This window comes from Actinia tenebrosa, unplaced genomic scaffold (genome assembly GCF_029948245.1).
Source record: "Actinia tenebrosa isolate PJP-AT-01 unplaced genomic scaffold, QUT_ActTen_1.0 PGA_scaffold7__59_contigs__length_16204524, whole genome shotgun sequence".
In the NCBI taxonomy this organism is placed as follows: Eukaryota; Metazoa; Cnidaria; class Anthozoa; order Actiniaria; family Actiniidae; genus Actinia; species Actinia tenebrosa.
Window position 1 is genome coordinate 14,851,848 of NW_028292584.1, and position 19,855 is coordinate 14,871,702.

A 19,855-nucleotide genomic window follows, 5' to 3' on the forward strand; every position below is an offset into this window, starting at 1 on the left:
AGCCAAGAGCTAAGGTCAAGTTAGTGTTATGAATTAATCCAGAAACCTTACCTTTTTTAAAGATTTCCTTTGAATTTGAACGCCTAACAGATCCAGTCCAAGTCTTCCGTAGTCTGGAAGACTAGAGATATTACTCACGCGAGGTTTCCTCTCCTGATGAGTATTAATACGTACGTGGAGTAGTGTGTTGCCGGATTTCCTGTACAATAGGATTTTGTTACATACCAATTTTAAACGAACATACACCGCGGCCCTCTGTTATTGGCCCTACCTTGGCGGGCTCGACAAACCGTAACTTGTTTTGAAAGCTTCCGCGTGAAACAAGAGAGTAGATTTTTATAGCCGTATTTTGCTCTTCTTTTTACAAAACTCAAAAATTGATGAAACACTGATACAGAACTTGATCATGCAAAATACCGGGCCTTGGAGGAGGGTCGCTAGGCACGCAGGAATTGATCGCAGATACTTTATAATGCATTTTGACACCGTTCTCGACGTCGTATTTCCGTTTCGCGTCTTTTCTAGCCTGCGTCACATCCGTCGGTATTTACGAAGAAAATTTCGGATGTGACGCAGGCTAGTCTTTTCTTCCTAGAAAATGATAAATAATGGTAATTTGAAGGAGTGAGTTTTCGAAGAGTTCAAAACTCGAGCTTTTTAAGAGATAATAGAAAACTCAGACTAGCAAGCAGCAAGAAATCTTCCCTGGGTCCAAATTCTTATAGTCTCTCCTGCGGCTAGCCAAACTAGCTTGTCTAACATACAGCAACGACGCGCAGTCTGAACTGAATACCTTTTTTTACGTTTTACGCATTTTACGTTTAATTTTTTTCTGGCTACGCCCTTTATATCAAAGACGAGCTTGAAAACCCCAGATTAGTTGTTGGTCTTCCTGTGGTTAGGTTACAGCGCGCGGTTACTAAGTTAACCCGTTTTTTAAAAAAAGTTCAAAGTCCAAAACATCGAACTCTTTGCTCCCTTAATTTCTTTTTCTTAAAAATAACCTCATATAGATATATATTAAAATGGCTTTAGCTAGACCAGTATACATCGTTGCAGCAAAAAGGACAGCTTTTGGTTCCTTTGGTGGCAAATTGAAGAATCTAACTGCTACTGTTCTTGGCGAACATGCGAGCGTTGCTGCTTTAGAGGCTGGTAAAGTCGACCCGGCTATTGTGGATTCTATTATCTTTGGCAATGTTATCCAGGTATTTTATAATGCGATTTTGGATTTCTAGTTATAAGTTGGCTGCTATATTATTGAGGTTTTCCCCTAACTATTTGAACTAAAAAAGCATTAAGCGTTGTCCTTGACACAGCCAGAGACCAATTCGCTGATGACACAAAGCAACTCGGCAAAGATTATCGTGATGATGCTTTAGTGGCAAATGAACATCACGATGCTAATGTTTGTAAAAAGCCTGTCTAGTGCTACACTGGATTATAAGCGGCTAAGCTCTTACCTATCTTTATTGTATGATGATGATGTTGGTCATTGATGATGATGATGATGATGTGAAGGTGTTAGTAAATGGTGATTATATGGCGATTATGGTTTTGGTAATGACATGATGATGATGTTGGTGTTAGTAATGTTTGTAATATGATGATGATGATAGTGATTATTATTATTATTTAGAGTACATCAGATCGATGCAACATATATATTGATGATGATGATTGACCGGATGTTGTTGGTAATGGTATGATGATGACGTTGATGATAATGATGATAATGTGATTATTATTAGTGATTATTATTATTATTATTATTGTTATTCAGAGTGCATCAGATGCAGCATATGTTGCTCGGCATATTGGTTTAAAGGCCAAGGTACCTGTGTCATCACCTGCCTTGACTGTCAATCGTCTTTGTGGATCTGGATTCCAGGCAATCATCAGTGGGGCACAAGTATGAAGTGTATCATTTGTACTTCCAGAAATTATCCATACCCCAAACACAGAGGAACTTTGAATTCTCCGATTAATGAGGGGTCCTTTTACAAATTCCTTCCATGGTGAGGGCATGGATATATTCTGGAACTACACAATTTGTTTATAGAGTAAATTTCATGATTTTAATCACATTTATTAGCAAGGGTTAAAAGTAATGGGTGGTTAATTTGCACTTGTTTAGCCTTATTTAGCCTTATGTCTTTTACAGTCAAAGCTGTTTAAATTCACTATTCACATGTATCGTACTAGTAGTGAAAAGTGTCGGTTTTAAAATATTATTTGTTTCCCTAAAACAATTAGACCTCTACAAGTCAGTAGCCCTTTCTGCATTTCACCTTAGGGGCTACGGACTCCTCCTGCACCCACCCATCCATCCATCCCATCCACCCACCTATCCATCCATCCAACCATCCATCCAATCACAAAACCAATCAATCCATCCATCCCTCCATCCATCCATCCATCCCTCCATCCATCCATCCATCCTTCCATCCCTCCATCCATCCATCCATCCCTCCATCCATCCATCCATCCACCTTCCTTCCATCCATCGATCCATCTGTCCATCCATCCACCCTTCCTTCCATCCAATCACCCACCAATCCATCCATCCATTGAACGATCAATTGATCCATCTGTCCATCCATCTGTCCATCCATCCACCCTTCCTTCCTTCCATCCATCCATCCATCACTCCATTCAAGAAAATCTAATAACAGCCACCCAATTATTTGTTTGCTCAGGAAATTATTCTTGGAGACAGTGATATTGTTCTAGTTGGTGGAACAGAAAACATGAGCCAGGCTCCCTATGCCGTCAGAGATGCTAGGTTTGGAACAAGACTGGGCATTGATTTGAAGGTTGGTTTGCAAAAGAATTGTTTTTCATAATAATTAGAGATCTGAGCTACTAGATTTTTTTCCTATAATTAATATGTCATTAGTTGGCAAATCAAGGTATCCTACCAGTTAGGTCATCCTTAAAATTTAAGTCTGGCCAGAATTGGAACTTGTCCAAAAAATTCTTTATCTTATCAGTCATTTTGATGAGTAAGGTTGGACAAGAAATGATTTCAACCAAGTGAAAACTAATTTGGCTGTTGATCATGATTGGCGACTTACCAATTACTTGTATTTTAAGTCCTGAAATATTAGTAAGAGTATCCATCGGCTGCAGGCATGCTTTATTATTTTATTAAAAATAACAAATTTTTGTCTGCTTGTAATGAAGAAGGTTACTGCGGTTTTCTATATTCTGCACACTCAGACATTTCAACGGCTTGTTTTGAAATTGGTTTTACTACCACCAGTCAAGAACATAAACGGTACAAACCGGTTAGTTTTGATTGGTGGCAGTGAAAAACAAATTTCAGTGTGCAATTCACAACTACCAAGTTTACATATGGAAAAACCACAGTAAGAATAAGAAACTATTGTATACCTATAATATTGATAAGTATCTTTTAAATTAAACTGTTTGTCAAACTCAATAAATTGGGTTGGTGTCTTTTGTATAGAAAGCAAAACAAAAATTATGGGTATGAAATGATTTAATTGAGTTAACAATGTCGGGAACATCATTTAAGTTAATACCTTATTATTAGAGAGTGTTCAGATTACTAGTAGCATTCCCGTAATTCAGTGGAATATAAATCTGGCTATCTTTGATTTTGTTCATTAGATGGAAGACACTTTATGGCAAGGTTTGACCGACATGTTAGCAAAATTACCAATGGGAGTCACAGCTGAGAATCTTGCCGAGAAGTACAACATAACCAGAGAACAGTGTGATGAGTTTGCTCTTTTATCTCAGCAAAGATGGGGTGCAGGTAAGGCTGCTTAGACAGACCCCTCTTGGCCACGCCTTGCCATTGATAGGGTCTGTTAAATTCTTTTTAAGTTTTTAAAAATGCCATTTCTTAATCCTGAGATGGGGTGCATGCACAAGTAATGTTGCTTAGATGCGACATTTATTCTTACTGACAATATGAAGACTCAGATTCAAAACAATAACTCAAAGACTCGGAACTCAAATTCTGATTGGATTATGGTGTTCGAATTCAGAATTCGAGTTTTGATTCAGTTATTATTTCCAATCATGAGTCTGTATTCTCGAAAAGAATAATAAATTTTTTGAATATTGAGATTTATTATTCTTAACTTGCCATTGATAGGGTCTGGTAGAATATTAATATTTTAAAGTTTTGTTTAGGAGATCAAAATGTTGTTTCTATCCTTTTCCTTATTCCACCCAGATATTATTATCGAGGTGAGCAAAAAGCTGAAAGTGCTCATAAGCCTTTGAACAATATTTTCAGAATTGATTCTTTAGATAGTGGATAGTTGATTTTGAAAATATTTCATCATTTGAATGTCGGGTCTTTGAGACACGAAGGTTTATATTCCCAATATGTTAATGACTATGACATAACATAAGGGATCATTTAATATACAGCACTGCACCCATTCTGGAATACAGTATTTTAAAAGCATCCCCCTTTTACTCGTGACTCACGTAAAGGTTCTTACAAATTTGTTTTCAAAAAACGTCCAGCGTTCAATATTAAAAATTGCCATAAAATAACTCAAATCCCTTATGTTACGTCATAGTCATTAACATATTGGAAATATAAACCTTTGTATCTCAAAGACCCGACATTCCAATGACGAATTATTTTCACAATCAACTACTCACTATTTAAAGAATCAATTCTGAAAATATTGTGTAAAGGCTTATAAGCACTTGAAGGTGTTTTGTAGCAAGTGATGGTTATAAAGTATTTTTTTCTTTCTATGACATTTCTAGCTCAAGAAGGAGGGAGGTTCAAAGAAGAAATAGTGCCGATCACAGTCAAAGGAAAGAAGGGTCCTGAGGAGTTTGCTGTAGATGAACATCCTCGTCCACAGTCTACCTTAGAACAGTTATCCAAATTACCTCCTGTATTCAAGAAAGATGGAACCGTAACAGCAGCAAATGCTTCTGTTAGTATATTTAACACTTACTATTTAGATCACTAAGCACTATCTTATCTACCTTTTCAGTTAGAGCGCATGGAGTAAAACCATGAAATAAAAACAAAGTTGATACTGACAAATAGTAGCTATTTAGTGACTAATAGTTGCTAGCACTCAAACAGAACATTTATTAAACAAAAGACACAAATGGTCTCTTGTGTATTTGTCTTTGTATGATGAATGTTCTGGTTGAGCGCAAGCAACTATTAGTCACTAAATAGCTACTATTTTTTGTTTTATAGCTACTGTTTTTGTTGCTGATGATTCAACTTTTTGTGACTGACAGGGAATCTGTGATGGAGCTTCTGCACTGGTTTTAGTAAGTGAAAAAGCAGTCAAAGACCATGGACTAACTCCCTTGGCTCGACTTGTGTCCTACGGCATTGCAGGAGTAGAACCAAGCATTATGGGGATTGGTCCTGTTCCAGCTATTAAGACTGCTTTGGAAAGTGCTGACAAAACTCTTGATGATATGCAGTTGATTGAGGTAGGATTAAGCTTCTCAAAGAGTTGCATTTTTCTATGGATGGGCTACCTGTCTTTCCACAGGTAGCCCATAGAAAAAAAAAAAGAGGGATTCCTGTTGGAGAGAATAGGGTTTTCTCAGTATTTTCAACGACGTTTCTTTTGGAAAGGGGTGCGGTAGGGTAAATATTAGGGCCTGTCACCATTTTTAAACCATGTGTAAATGTTCATTCATTATTTTTTTCCCATATACTGTGTGTGCAACCATGTGACTCAAAATGCCTCAATTGAAAAAAAAAAATGAAACGACCACCATTGTTGATCTAACAAGAGAAGCTAATGAGCAATGCTTTGTCATCTCCAACGAAGATGATGGCAATGACATAACACGCACATGCCCTATTGGGGGAAAAATGATGCTACATGTAACCAATATAATATCTTGTCCCATAGGTCAATGAAGCCTTTGCTCCACAGTTTTTAGCAGTACAAAAGGACCTTAATCTAGACATGGAAAAAACAAACATCAATGGAGGTGCTATCTCGCTAGGTCACCCAGTAGGTACATCAGGAGCGAGGATCACCAGCCATCTAGTCCATGAGATGAGACGGCAGAAACTACAATATACTCTAGGTTCTGCTTGCATTGGTGGAGGGCAAGGGATAGCAGTTGTACTAGAAAACATGTCATGAAGATATTAGAGCACTCTCTGGTGACATGAAAGAAAAATGAATAGCCTGTTACTCTCATGATACTCTAATTTTTTAAGTGTTTCATTTGTGTTGCTGCTCGAAACTTTTGATGAGATTTTGTCCAATTAGAGTAAATCTACTTATTAGTATTTATGAAAATGTCAGTTTTTCTGCTGATCAAAATATCACCTCTCCCAAAGTTCACGGCTTTATAACTCAAATACGCATTCAATAAATTTTGGTCACATTTGATATTTAGCTATTTGGCTCCAAAAGAACGTGTTTACAAAATATTGAGCTTGAATACGTAAAGCTTTCCTTATGGCGAAAGGTTAAAAACCGTTCTTCTGCCCTGTCCTCTCTGGTCCTAAAGCCTGGCTCTCACTGGCGGCACAAGCAGACGCAACTCCTAGCTAGTGCATGTGTTTGAACCCTTCAGGTCCAACCTTGACTTGGCGTCGTTGTTTTGTGGTCATTCTTGCAAATTTAGGAAACGTTTATTGTTATGTACAAAGAATATTGAAAGAATAAATTCAGTACTTTACATTATATTTTACCTGTTGTTGTATTGTATTTATATTTACAAACCTTTATTTACAAGATGCAATATAAGATTGAATGGTAATACTATATAAAAGCTATTTCTCACTATGAAGTTACAATGACTGGCAAAGTAATATACAAAACACAGACAATTATTACTGGTTCTGTTATTTCCGTTGTTCTTCTTCATCTGCATTCTGAAACAAAAATATTAATAAATAGGAAAACCAGAAATTAGAGTGATTACATATTGAGAGAGATTGGTTGTGTGGACATTGCTCACATTTCGCCAATAGATTTGTGGCCTGACTTGGTTTCATATATATTGATGGTTTTCCCCAGTTAAACTCCTTCTCATAAAATACAAATAATTTCTTAATTTTGGGTTTCATCAATGTGCACGCTTGATGAAATGCAAGTGACTTTGGGAAACCCTAAAATTTCAAGAGCTGTAATTGATTAGAATATTTCTTGCGACAGTTGATTGAAAATACATGCTAGCGAACGAGAGCCCTTGCAATAAAGGATAACAATTGCCTTGAAAGTCAATGATAAAATGGCAGTGCAGCTGTAAAGCAATAAATACAGGTCTTTGGGAGTAAAAAACCCCTTGACTTTAAGGTCTTAGGTAAGGAGGGCAAGCTCTAGAATTCTAATGAAGAAATAGAAAACGCGCACATGTGCTGTGTGCAGTTATAAAGCACGCGGGGGTTGGCAGAACACGAGAGAAGTGTTAGGAGAAGCACGACGCGTAGCTAAGTGCTTCTCAACACTTCTTGAGTGTTCTGCCAATCCCCAAGTGCTTTATAACTCCACACAGCACATCAAGCAAGTTTTTTATTTCTTTTATAAAATACAAATTACATAAATAATGAAATTCAAAGTGTGTGCGTGTGCTGTGTGCTCTCATAAAGCAAGCGCTCCCAACCAATCAGAACAAGAGACATAGAGCAGTTATTTTATAATTCTAATTTGAGCATGCACCAGGTAACAAGACTTCTGGCTGCCACAAGCTAGGGATTCCCAGAGTCTATGGCACGTTGTTGTGCATGTGCAGAAAGAATAAGGTGACATACACAGTGTTTGACCCCAAGATTTTGACGGTAAGTGGTTTATGAGCACGCTTACTTGTAAGGCTGCAGTCTCACGTCTCAGTTCCTGTACGACAGATGCTAAAGCTTCTGGATTTACGCCTGCTTCACATAGCTTTACACAGATGGCTAAGGTCTCTGAATCCAGTCCAGTGTTCAAAAGCTTCGAGATTTCTGTCAATGCTAAGTAAAAATATTTATATTTAAATTCAATTTCATAATCATGTGAACAAACCATTTGGAGTTTTGACTTCATTCAATCAAAAATAACATGAAGCTTAGATCACTGGAAATATACATATTGTATTTCAGGGTTTAAAATAATGCCAATTATAAGTGATTCAGGGGAGGCGTAAGCTGAAAATCTTTGGGGGGGCACCGGAAAAAATCTTGGGGGGGGGGGGGGGGGGGGGGGGCACTGGAAAAAATCACAACAACAACTTGATAACAGTATTAAAAATCGAATCTATGCATTTTTATTTCATGTGAACCAATATTCTGTGGGGCGACTAGGCCCCCCTAAAAATTTTGTGGGACATGCCCCCCGGCCCCCCCCGGTTCCGCCGCCCCTGTGACTGTATTTCAGGGTTTAAAATAATGCTGATTAGTTGCCAGTTATGATCACAGGCCAAATTACTCGTAGCTCAGTCATACCTCATTTCTGGCTAAATGTTACTGGTCAAAATGACTGGCAAGGTAAACATTTGAATGGACAATGCCCAGTTCTGGCCAGACATTGTCCAAAGTCTGTCCGTTATTATATAAGCCCTGTATTTTTATTTGAGGTTTTGCCCGCAGGCTGCTTCAAGAGTAAGCATAGTCCCCTTCGAGGTACATACATATGCATTTGGTAAGATTGAATGAAGCCAAAATCCCATGCTTTATCTGGAATCTACAAAACCTTGAGATCCTGACAACACAGGAAGCCCAACTTTTCCTTTCCGGCCTAGGAATGTTTAATTATTGAATGTTCATGAGCCACCAATATGAAACCTAAGCTTATAACTATCTAAGTTCTTTCCCCAAGTGAAGAAGGAGCTAATAGCGATGAGGTCACTGATCAAGTAAACAAGTCCGTGAAAATTTAAGGAAAAAAGTAGTGTTCTTAATATTTTTCACTGAACTTTTCCTCCTTATAATGATAATCAAGTTAGATTATCAACCAATGAGTGATATTCAAGTTCTTAGTTGGTTAAGTTTAAATAATAAAATATCAATATTTCATTTTATACTTCCGATGTTAGAAAATCTTGAACATGAAAGAATAAGTTTGGTAATAAAAATAAAACATTTCTAGACTTATTTGAGCTACTAAATTCCCTCCCTCGCGTCATGAAAGCCTTTAATTTTTAGTAAAGATGGTAGAAGACTACTAGTGGCTTTTAGTTTGGGTATAAACTTACTTTCCATCGCTTCCCGCGCAGAAGAAACTTTACTTCTGTCCGCCATCTTGCAATGAAGACCAGACAAGCGGCTAAACAGCTATGTACGAGTGTACTTATTAAGAATTTGAACTCCTATTCAAAATTCAATATTTTTTTCATACATTTACTATGCTTCTAAACAATATTTTAGCTTAAAAACACTTCTAAATAAGTGTGTATTTAAGAAATCTTTAAATTAAGTAATTGTAGTTTGATTTTATTGAGAAATAGTTAATTGATTTACAGACGTTTGAAGATCAAAATATAAATTCTTACTGCTACTCTTGCAGAAAAGTTTGTAAAAAGTTATTTAATTTTGCTATAAATTAAACATTTAATTTCTCTAATTGTTTTGTTATGTTGAAAGCATTAAGTAAAATTAAATGGGAGTGTTTTTGAAAGCTTTCTACTAATTTCAGTGATTAATTTGCCTTTTATTAGCCGATATGAAGCGCGAATGTCGTGATTGATCTCTGAATTCTCCCAAGATACAGGTTTTGTCCTGCCATGAAATGAATTCGAGGCGGTAAATTCAAAAAATTCAACTTCAAAATCAAAAACTTTTTCCAAGTGAGCTCTATTTTTTCATTTTTTTTATGCCCAAAATAACAAATATAAGCTAAAACAACTTTAATGCGACAATGTCTGATAGTCAAACCTCTCTGTCCTCGATGGAAATAACGAGAAATCCGTTCGATAGTGATCTAGAAGGCAAACTTAATTTTCCAGGATTCAGTCCTTCGATGTTTACTGCACCTAAAACACCCGAAACTCCAGTAAACAAAAAGGTATTTTCTATCTTATTTATAATATTTATAATCTCGATTGATGTTCTGAGTACTTAACAGTATAATATCGAGCCGTTTTAAAATATTTCTCCAAATATCAAAACAAAATTAGCTTACAGAGTAATGTTAGTTGTTAATGGACCCTGCCACTCATGTTTTCATGGCGTTTTTCAACATCATTAGAATAAGAATCATTATTTAAAGCAATATTTCTATGCCATCTTCACAGAAAAAAGAATTCCGATGGTCTATTGAACAGATATCTCGACTTGTAAGTAAAACAAAAAGAAAAGAAAATCAGTAGTACGTTAACTGGGGATGCAGGGATTCGCTTGGTAACTCATGCCATACAAGAAATTTGACCCCCTATTCATTGCTGCTTTGAAAAATGGTCCCTGCATTAATTATAAATTTTGCTTATTGAGAAGTGCTATGTATCGTTATTGCACAAATCATTTTTTGTGGCCCCCTTTAGAGCCATTTTTTAAAGACCCCCTACCCCAGGAAGACTCCCACTGCCCCCACCCCCTCCCAAGTAAAAAGTGAAGGATCCCTTGTTTTTGTTTGTAAAACTTCAGTAAACATTCAGATATTTTTTTGCCCTTGCCATAAATGCAATAACTTTTATTCTTAAAGTGGTATGTTTACTGAAATCTCCCTAAACTCAACAAAAAATAGAAAACATTAGCTGAAATTAGCGAGTTCTGCGTAAAACCTGAAGATCTGCAAGTGAGTGTTCACATGTTGGTCTTGAGGGAGCCTATACATGGGCAGGCTTCGGGATGGGGGCAGTCACTAACTTCCATTGATCTCCTTAAAAAATAAGGAAATAATGTTGTCATGTATATTGGACAGTAGTGTATGGTGCACATTAATTGATTGCTGGGGGAGACTAGAATGGGTGATGATGATGCAGAATACACACTGCATGATGATGATGATGATGATGATGATACAGAATGTTTACTGTTAAAAAAAGTTTTATTTTCGATGTGTTTCTTTTTCCCCCAGTACCCAGTAGACATGGATGAATACCCAAATCAGGAGTACAGCAGTACTTATGAAAGGTAAAGTTCTAGGAAAATTTTGAAGTTTGCCAGTTATCTTTACCGGCGTTTGCATTGCTATGCGGCCACCCCAGACAAAAATCACGACATGCACTTTGCAATAGACTGCCGTCAATCAAACAAGTTGACGTCATTTACACGCGTTTGGGTCGGCCCGGATAGGCCTGTTGAGTGTGGCTCATAATACTTGTAAACAATCAACCGAAGTTTTGGCGCCTTTTGAATCACACACGCCTGAAGATGGCATCAACGTGTTTGATTGACGGCAGTCTATTGCAAAGTGCACGTCACGATTTTTGTCTGGGGTGGCCGCATAGCAATGCAAATGCCGGTAACCTGGATAATTGGCTCAGTTAGTTGAGCATTGAACTGTTGTGTTGGATGTCTTTGGTTCAAGCTGGCCAGACCAACTCTAATGACTGAACACTGTGCAGGCATGTCAAAATATGACAATTTACTTAAGCTGGCGCATATATTACACAGCTTTTTTTACATATGACAACCTCTAGAATTATATTTAAAGCTGGAAAATGTGTTCCTTAACAGGGAAGAAGATGAGAAGGCTGCACAAGACGCCATAGATGAGGTAGAAAACATTTGAATTGATATGAAGGATGGGTGGCTTAGGAGTAATGCACTCACCTCTGGGGTCCTGGGTTCAGTTCCTGGACTCCACATCACATGTGAGTAGAGCTTCATAGCTCTCTCCCTTGAATTGTGGCTTTAAATTGTCTCTGGGATTTCCAGTTTTCCTACCTCCTCAAAACCTAACCAGCTAATTCCAGTTCAATCCTAGAGCTAGCTGTAACCTGACTTAATTCAACTGAGAGCTTGGTCGAGAGGTTGTTTCAGGGCATTGATAAATTTGGAAGGTTTTTTCATAGGTTGTCACATGGACTTTTCTTTTCTCTTTTTCTTTTTTCTTTTTTCTTTTTTTTTTTTTTTTTTTTTTTTTTTTTTTTTTTTTTTTTTTTTTCTTTCTTTCTTTTTTTTTTCTTTCTTTTTTTTTATTATTTGCAGTTGATTCAGGGGTTATTTCCCTTTCACTTATTATTTGACTCTAAATAATTATTGTCTCATCTACTTGCAGTACTTTTCCCAAGACGCCATTGTTCCATCTCCTTGGACTCCTAACCGTTCAGCCAAGCATGTCACTTTTTCTCCCTTGCCTCCAGACACTCAATGTAAGTGAAGGGCAGGGCAATATCCTAGACTAGTAGAAATGCAACAGGCCCTTTGCAGCTCAGTAATCACATGTTGATCAATTCACTGAGAGCAAATGAATGAACATCTTCATGATTCCCATGGGTGAAATTTACTGGTGAACAAACAAACTTTTTACAACCTGTTTTGAGAGATTGTAATAAAACTGCATTTCATGACACAATTGTTACACATCGTTTCATTCAAAGAATCACCAATTTTTAAAAAATTAAAAAATTTTGCTCACCAAGGTACAAAAACACGACCGTTAACTTCAAAGGGCCTATCCCTCTTTTCTATTCCCATTTGAAGAGATTTCCTGACTTTATTTCTTCATTTGTAAAATGCTTTAAAAGGCTTACTAGATCTTGTCTCATCTATAATTGTCATAGATATAGCTGCAAATGATTGCTCCATGGAATCATCCTACTCTTCTCAAAGCAACAGTGTAAAAGTAGACGGCAAGTATTATGCATTATTGAGTGATGAACCTTTTGCCTTGTACTTTTAAAACTGAAGAGATAACTAGCTAAAAACTTGTGTGAGCTGCATCAGTGTTTCTAATGAAACAGTAACGATAAAAGGGTAAATTTTAATAAATACACTGTGAAAAGAATATGAAAAAACTTACTTACAGCTAACTAGCGTCTGAAATGTCCAGTAAGTTTTTTCATTTTTTTCATCTTTTCACAGTGTAAAATTTACCCTTTTATCAATACTTTTAAAACTTGGGTGATTGTGTTGACTTATTGTTGGACTTATAAGTTCTGATCATGTAATTAATTATTATACTATTGACAAATTAAAATGGTGGGTTTTTTCACACTTTTTTATTTATATATAGCTGGTACTCAGACTGCACTGTCTTTTCCATGGAATGTTGATTTAGAAGAAATATTAGGTAAGAATAATAATATATATTTTAAACAATTTATGTGCCGACCGCAATTAAGCAAGATCTTAGTTAGTATGCTGCCTGCTGAGCAAGAGGGCCATAGTTTGATCCTCAGTGACCTCACACACTTGTTTTATAAGGAGCAAGTGTAGCTTGGTTGGTTAGTGTGCTGCCTTCTAAGCACAAGGTCCATAGGTTGATCCTCAGTGACCTCACACACTTGCTTTAAAGAGCAAGTGTAGCTTGGTTGGTTAGTGTGCTGCCTGCTAAGCAAGACGTCCACAGTTCGACCCTCTGGGACCTTAATGCACATATGTTTCAAGAAGAAAGTGTGGCTTTCTCAGCATAGGGGGATTAGTGCCTGATAATACTGTCATCTTGTCATACAGGTTCAGCATTTCAAACCTTCATGCATAACGACCTTGACAACAGCAAAGACCTCTCAGGATCTTCATTTATACGTAGAAAACTCTTTCCTCATGAGGAACAAACAGAGAGAATAAAGGATGTCAACAACAATCAAGAAAATCACAAAATCAGGTAGAATATAAATAAACTATTAGCAAGTCCTTTTCTATGAGAATAATTAAAATATTATCCAGTTCCGAAAGATGCACCAATTAGTAACACTATAATTTTACAAACCTAACTAAGAAGCCAAAATACAGTGGAAATGGACTAATTATAATATATTTCTTTTATGATTTTCTTCTTTAGGTCAATTCTCAAAGCTTCAAAGAGTCCAACACTTGTAAGTCTGAAGTTGTATTAGTTTTATTACGTGTTTGGAAATCAAGGGTGGTGTAGTGGTAGTGTACACACCTCTAACATCTGGATTTACTCCCTCCATAACCCCCCCCCCCCCCCCCCCCCCCCCTTCCACTCCCCAAACAAACAACAACAGCACTTAGCTATAGAAACCTTGGTAAATATATCCAATCTATTTCAGACCCTTCACTTGAGTTGTATCCATGCCCACATGAAATATATAGTCTGAAATGGGATAAATATAGTACACTCTATATGGTTGATGGCCGGCCTCTCAAATGATTTATAATGACCTAACTAATTTTTTTCTCAGACTACTTCAAGTCCTGTCGGTAAACATTCCGAACAAAAGAAAGAAAGAACACCACGCCTGAGCACACCATGTCCAGACGTGTCACCTATACGGTCTGGGCACATCACACCATTGAACAAGCTACACAGTTCAAAAGCTGTAGATGGTTCTTTCCAGGCATCGAATGTATTGGAGTCGTCGGGAATTGAACAAGATCTAGACATGTTCCCAGATATATCACCCATCAAAGATGATCAACGGGAGTATGATAATGAAGACAATGAAAGTATAGGTTAGAATACAATTTATTTTATGGGTTGCCTGTGGTAAAAAATGGGAATCAAGTTTAGGATCGGAGTAGGTAACTCACCTCAGGTTCAATTCCTGGACTTGGCATAACATGTGAGTAGAGTTCAGTCATTAAGATCTCCCTTGATTTGAAAATTTTTTCTCTGAGAACTCTGGTTTTCCTGGCTTCACTCAGTCCAGAGGTTTTTTCAGGGTTTGAAGAAAATGGTTTTTGGAACCGTATGGCTTATTTTGAGGCATGATATTTATTCTGGTGCATTAATCCAAACGATAATTTAATTTACGAATACATTCCCAGGAGGATTGAAATGGAAACCATTAATACTGTATTTCTCTATTAAGCCACCAGCCTTTTAATAATAAGCCCCCTTTTAATAAGCCCTCAGTGTGAAGGATAAAATTATAAAATAAGCCCCCACCCCTTACGGACTGATTGTGTATTCTTTGTTATGGGATCCCTGTGTTTTTCACGAACTCTTCGTCGTTTCTCCTCGCTTCAAAAATAATAATTGCTTTCGTAAAAGAGGTCATTTTAAGGTAAAATTTGATAGATATATTTTCAATATTCTACTTAACTATCTCCCGTCTTATTTTTATCTTTTTCGCCAGTGAATTATTTATTTTTGATAGTGACAAGCCCGTTTTATTGTTACATATTTAACGCGATCTAACACCTTGAAACAACAGATACTGTATGTTTCCAGTTATCATGTTTTGCCATCTAAAAACATCACAATAATTTAAATTATCGACTACTTATGTCTTAATTTTGTACAATTGCCTTTCTCTTTGCTCTGTTGTGTCGGCGAGAGGCGAGTGATTTCATTATTCAAGGTTTTTCAAAAGTGAGAACTGATTTTTTTGAAGGTTTTATTTAACGCTAGTTTTCTAAATCTCCGAGTCATTGTAAATTATAACCATGAAAAACACATGAAAACTTATAAAATTTGAACAGTATAAAAAGCAAGAAAAGTCATTCTGTTGAGAACAGGATTCTCTGTTTGAGTTAATGTATCCATGTACGTGACAGAACTCTATATTCGTGTGTCTTCTTATGTACAACTGTGAAACAAAGAAAGAATACTCTAGGGAATGGGAAAACAATATGTCCGAGGTTAAGAGGTCTATCTTATAATTGTGACATCCATTTTTTAATGTCTGCGTATTCTATTATCTTTTTTTAAATTTGACAGAACTACAAAGAAAGCAGGATGGCGGCAGTCATTGCATTGAAGCCAGTCCCTTGAAGCTCTCTGCTCTAGACGCTCATGAGAATCAAGAAGAGAGCAATTTCAATAATGATGACGATGACAACACAAGTAGCAATGATAGTGAGGATAGTGAAAGACCAGCAAAGATAACAATGGAAGACCTTGCAAATGAATCAAGTGTCTATGATGAACAAGAACGAGAAGATGCTCAATTTCAACATGAGAAAAAGCCTCCCAGAGTCAGCATGGAAGACTTGCAGTCACCTGATGACATCAGCATGATAAAAGAAACTAGCAAGGATGACAATGGTGATGAAGCCATGGAAACGAGCATGACAAACATTTTGAGCTCCACAAAAATTCCTGATGGAAATAGACAAAATGATCAAGTATATGTGAATGCCAAGGAGCAAAGAATGGGTAGTCAGAATGATGAGGTTTTATGGGAGGACAGACGAAAAGTTAAGGAAAGGTTTTATGGTAGGGAATTGGAAGGATCTGGCGAGGACCTTGATGATGATATGGTAATGATTAAGGCCTCGGCAGCACTCAGAAGAGCAAACCGTGTCACACAGTCAGTTCAAAATGAAACAGAAAATGGTGTCTACAGCAAATCTTACAACTATTCAATATCAAATATGAATGTATCAGAGTTTCCATGGCAACAACCTGTCGGCATGTCAACACCTCTGACAGTCCCATCCATGCGACCAAGAGGACTTGGAAGCTCTTTTGACAATGACTATAACAGGTTTGAAACAAGAAATCAATTTGGAGGTATGAGAAACGATGTCTTCTCTCAGACCAGTTACCATGAGAACAGGGCATATCAGAGTGAAAATAGTGCAAAGAGATTGACACCTGTAGTGGAAGATGTGATCCGAAGAAAAGAGATCTTGAAATCTTGTTTAAGAGAAGGTAGGACCATCAGTAGTATACCAGTTTTGAGTAATTTTCTGTATGTTGCCTTGCTCGATTTTGTGTCGAATATTCATGTGTTCCAGTGAAGGTCTGTGGAATTTCAAAGTGTATTGTTAAAGTTGTGCATTCTTTACTTTACCGTTGGTATTTGTAATAATTCTGACATTGCATTATATGAGACTAACTCTCGAGTAAATGAGAAGCTAAAAGAGGAGACCATGGCCCAATGCCCCCACCTCACCCCACCCCAAAACCTCCTGACATGTAAAAAATATTCGCAAGACAACTATTTTTACCTCTGAGCAGAGGAAAGTGTAACTTACAGTATCAATATTGATTATTTTGGCCTACCAATGTAAGCAATATTGGCCAGGTAACCTTTGACCTTTGAGAAGAGAAAAGTGTGACTTACAGTATCATTATTGCCCATTTTGTTGTTCTAGTACAATCTACTGAATGGACTGCATCAACACCAGCTTATAAGTCTCCTCTAGCAGGTAAATGGAGGACACCAAGGACATACCCACTGTCTTATGCTGACAGGAAAGCTATTTATGGCCGGCCATCGTATAGAATACCAGACTATGTTGATGCATATAGCCCACAACTGTATACAGATACAAGAAATGAGTCTAAAAGGTATGTATGTAAAAATATGTGTAGCTGGAAAATTTTATAAACTTTTTTTGCCTGAATTTTGTAGAGAAAAACTTTGAGTAGTGACATGCTTTACTGTGTCCATGACAGTGTTGTCTTATGTGTATTTATCCATCCATCCATCCACCATCTTTCTATTCATCCTTCCATCCATCCATCCTTCCATTCATCCATTCATCCATCTATCCATCCATCCGTCCATCCGTCCATCCATCCACCCGTCCGTCCGTCCGTCCATCCATCCATCCAATCACCCGTTCATTCAATTATCAGTTAATTGATTTGCAGAACATCTTGGCCACCTTCCAGATCATTCCCTCCAAGGCTGCATAACAACACAAGACCTCTATCACCTACCAACTGGCCATCCACTAGCAAGATATACAGCGCCAATCCAGAAGGATATGTGTCCAGAATGCCTCTTCCATCCCACTACACTCACACACATTTTGATAGTGGGTTTGACGAATGGAAGAAAAGTGTCATTAGATGGGAAAAATCAATGAGGATACAGAGTCTAAAGCTAAAATCATTCTATTAGCTGAAAGATTAGTACCATTATCGTTGAAGTGCGACCCGGGAAGTTTGATGTCCCATTCAGAGACTAGTATTTCAACGGCCGTCAATCGAAGAACTGAAATGTAAAAAATCCAATAGAGTGAAGGCATTTAACCCGTGAAATAGAAAACACTAGTCAGCGTGTAATAGTCAAATAGACACAAAAGAAAACAATGGTATTAAGATCTACTAATGTGTATTAGTCTAATATCTATTGCACGGGTTTAATGCCTTCACTCTATCTTCAGGGAGCTCTTAGAGTGAATTTTTAATTCTCTAGAATCTTTAATTCAGTCCATCTCCCTCCATTTTTTTTGCGGTTCTTTGATTGGCAGTCATTGAAACACTAAATGGTAAACTAGACATTAAACTTAGAGGGTCCAGGGGTGGTAAAATAGATGACTAGTCACCCCCTTTAGCTCAAATTTCTCATTATATCGTTAGTAACAATCACCCCCCTTTTCCTCAAGTTCCTGGTAAAACCTTTGTAATAGTGACCCCCCGGATCTGTCCCTGGGGTCGTGTTTCAATGATAATAGTAGTAACATGGGAAATATTTATAGTCTAGGTAAAGGGTTGTGGAACAATCATTCCCAAAATATGAATGGCATTATGAGCCTAGCCTGTGGAGAAGTCTAGTATGGAATCTTATAAAAACATCCTCGAATACCAAGAGTTTTGCAAGCTGTCTCATACTTTTAGGAGATCAAAATAGAGTTATTTTACTTGAGCCAAGCCTGCAAAGCAGCACTTTGGGAAGGGAGGACTTCTCTAACCTCCTCTCTCTCCCCAAAGCATCACTATGCAGGCTTATTTGAGCTTTGAAACAAAACTATTTATTATATAGTCATCTATCTATGCACTCTAATTGGATGAGAACTGTGCTATATTAGTTTATGGAACACAGTTCTGATGCTATTCATGTTCAATGCCAATTTTGCAAAAAAAATGTAAGAAAATGGGGCAGAATTATGTGCATAACAAAAAAAGAGTAGAATTACATACGATATTCAACATACACTATGATAAATATACCATGCTTCCGAATTTTTATTGCTCATGCAAAAAACTTTTCTTAATACATCTTATAAACATTTTTACATAATTGAGATGTTAATTTTGATGTCTATATTTTGGATTAGCCAACTGCATGTGTTTCTATAGTTTTTGGATAGAATGTTCAATGTTGGCATTTAGGAAGTGTTCAGACTTTTGTCAATAATTTAGAACTCAATAGCTGTTTGTGACATCAATTTCTAATCATTTACTGCAATGTTTGTAAACATGCGACCTCTGTGTCTGCGAGCTGCATGCTGAAAAAAATTTTTTCGCTGCTGTCAATCAAACCTAATCAATTGGGTACCTTTCATATTTTTGACTGGGGGCAGCAACAAACCAAATGTCAGCATGCAACTTGGAGACACAAAGTTCGCATGTTTATTATTGTAATACTGTAAATTACTACAAGTTGCCCGTCAGAATTTGTTTTTTTGCTGCTGCTAGTCAAAAATGTTAAATGTTTCCCTTCTGATTGATTTTGATTCTTGGCAGCAAAAAAAAAAAAAATTTCTAAATGCAGCTACAAAGCTTAATATTCAAAACTGCTATAACATTGACCTCATCACACCGAAGTATCCCATTTCAGAACATTTATACCACTAAGAAAAAATTCTTTGCTTGAGTATCGTCCAGTCATTATTTATTTTCTCATAAAAAGATATACCAAGGGAATTACAAGTCTCCTACACGGTTTCTACTAGTGTTGTCACACAACACTCACTCCTCTGAGTATCTAACAACACTAATAGAGGCTGCTTAGGAGACTAGGAGACTAGGGAATTACTGGCTGAAATAAGGAAATGTTGAAGTTATTGGGTTTGCAATCATGTCAGAAATAATCAGTATAATTGATGATAAAGGTGTATAACCTTGTAAATACAAACAACAAACAGATTCTTTGAAGTACTAAAACAATTCACAAGAAAACTGATGTCATAGTA

General features: G+C 37.0%; 3 protein-coding genes across 3 annotated transcripts; 2 read left to right on the forward strand and 1 right to left on the reverse strand.

The window, feature by feature from the left end:
* The first annotated feature begins 938 nt into the window (after nucleotides 1–938).
* LOC116307168 (3-ketoacyl-CoA thiolase, mitochondrial) lies at nucleotides 939–6,679 on the forward strand. Its single transcript, XM_031717320.2, has 7 exons — nucleotides 939–1,208; nucleotides 1,784–1,912; nucleotides 2,700–2,816; nucleotides 3,637–3,784; nucleotides 4,762–4,937; nucleotides 5,257–5,457; nucleotides 5,889–6,679. Exons 1-7 carry the CDS (start codon nucleotides 1,026–1,028, stop codon nucleotides 6,126–6,128), a joined length of 1,194 nt encoding a protein of 397 aa, XP_031573180.2. The 5' UTR covers nucleotides 939–1,025; the 3' UTR covers nucleotides 6,129–6,679.
* On the reverse strand, nucleotides 6,675–9,273 carry LOC116307147 (mitotic-spindle organizing protein 1-like). Its single transcript, XM_031717301.2, has 3 exons — nucleotides 9,166–9,273; nucleotides 7,800–7,945; nucleotides 6,675–6,868 (listed from the first exon to the last, which is right to left on the reverse strand). The coding sequence occupies exons 1-3, from the start codon at nucleotides 9,209–9,211 to the stop codon at nucleotides 6,839–6,841; spliced, it is 222 nt and encodes a 73-aa protein (XP_031573161.2). The 5' UTR covers nucleotides 9,212–9,273; the 3' UTR covers nucleotides 6,675–6,838.
* Nucleotides 9,274–9,810: 537 nt separating this feature from the next.
* On the forward strand, nucleotides 9,811–19,841 carry LOC116307127 (uncharacterized). Its single transcript, XM_031717283.2, has 13 exons — nucleotides 9,811–9,974; nucleotides 10,204–10,245; nucleotides 10,986–11,041; nucleotides 11,588–11,627; nucleotides 12,132–12,225; nucleotides 12,637–12,705; nucleotides 13,089–13,145; nucleotides 13,529–13,679; nucleotides 13,857–13,890; nucleotides 14,221–14,491; nucleotides 15,702–16,637; nucleotides 17,084–17,279; nucleotides 17,586–19,841. Exons 1-13 carry the CDS (start codon nucleotides 9,828–9,830, stop codon nucleotides 17,836–17,838), a joined length of 2,346 nt encoding a protein of 781 aa, XP_031573143.1. The 5' UTR covers nucleotides 9,811–9,827; the 3' UTR covers nucleotides 17,839–19,841.
* Nucleotides 19,842–19,855: the final 14 nt, after the last annotated feature.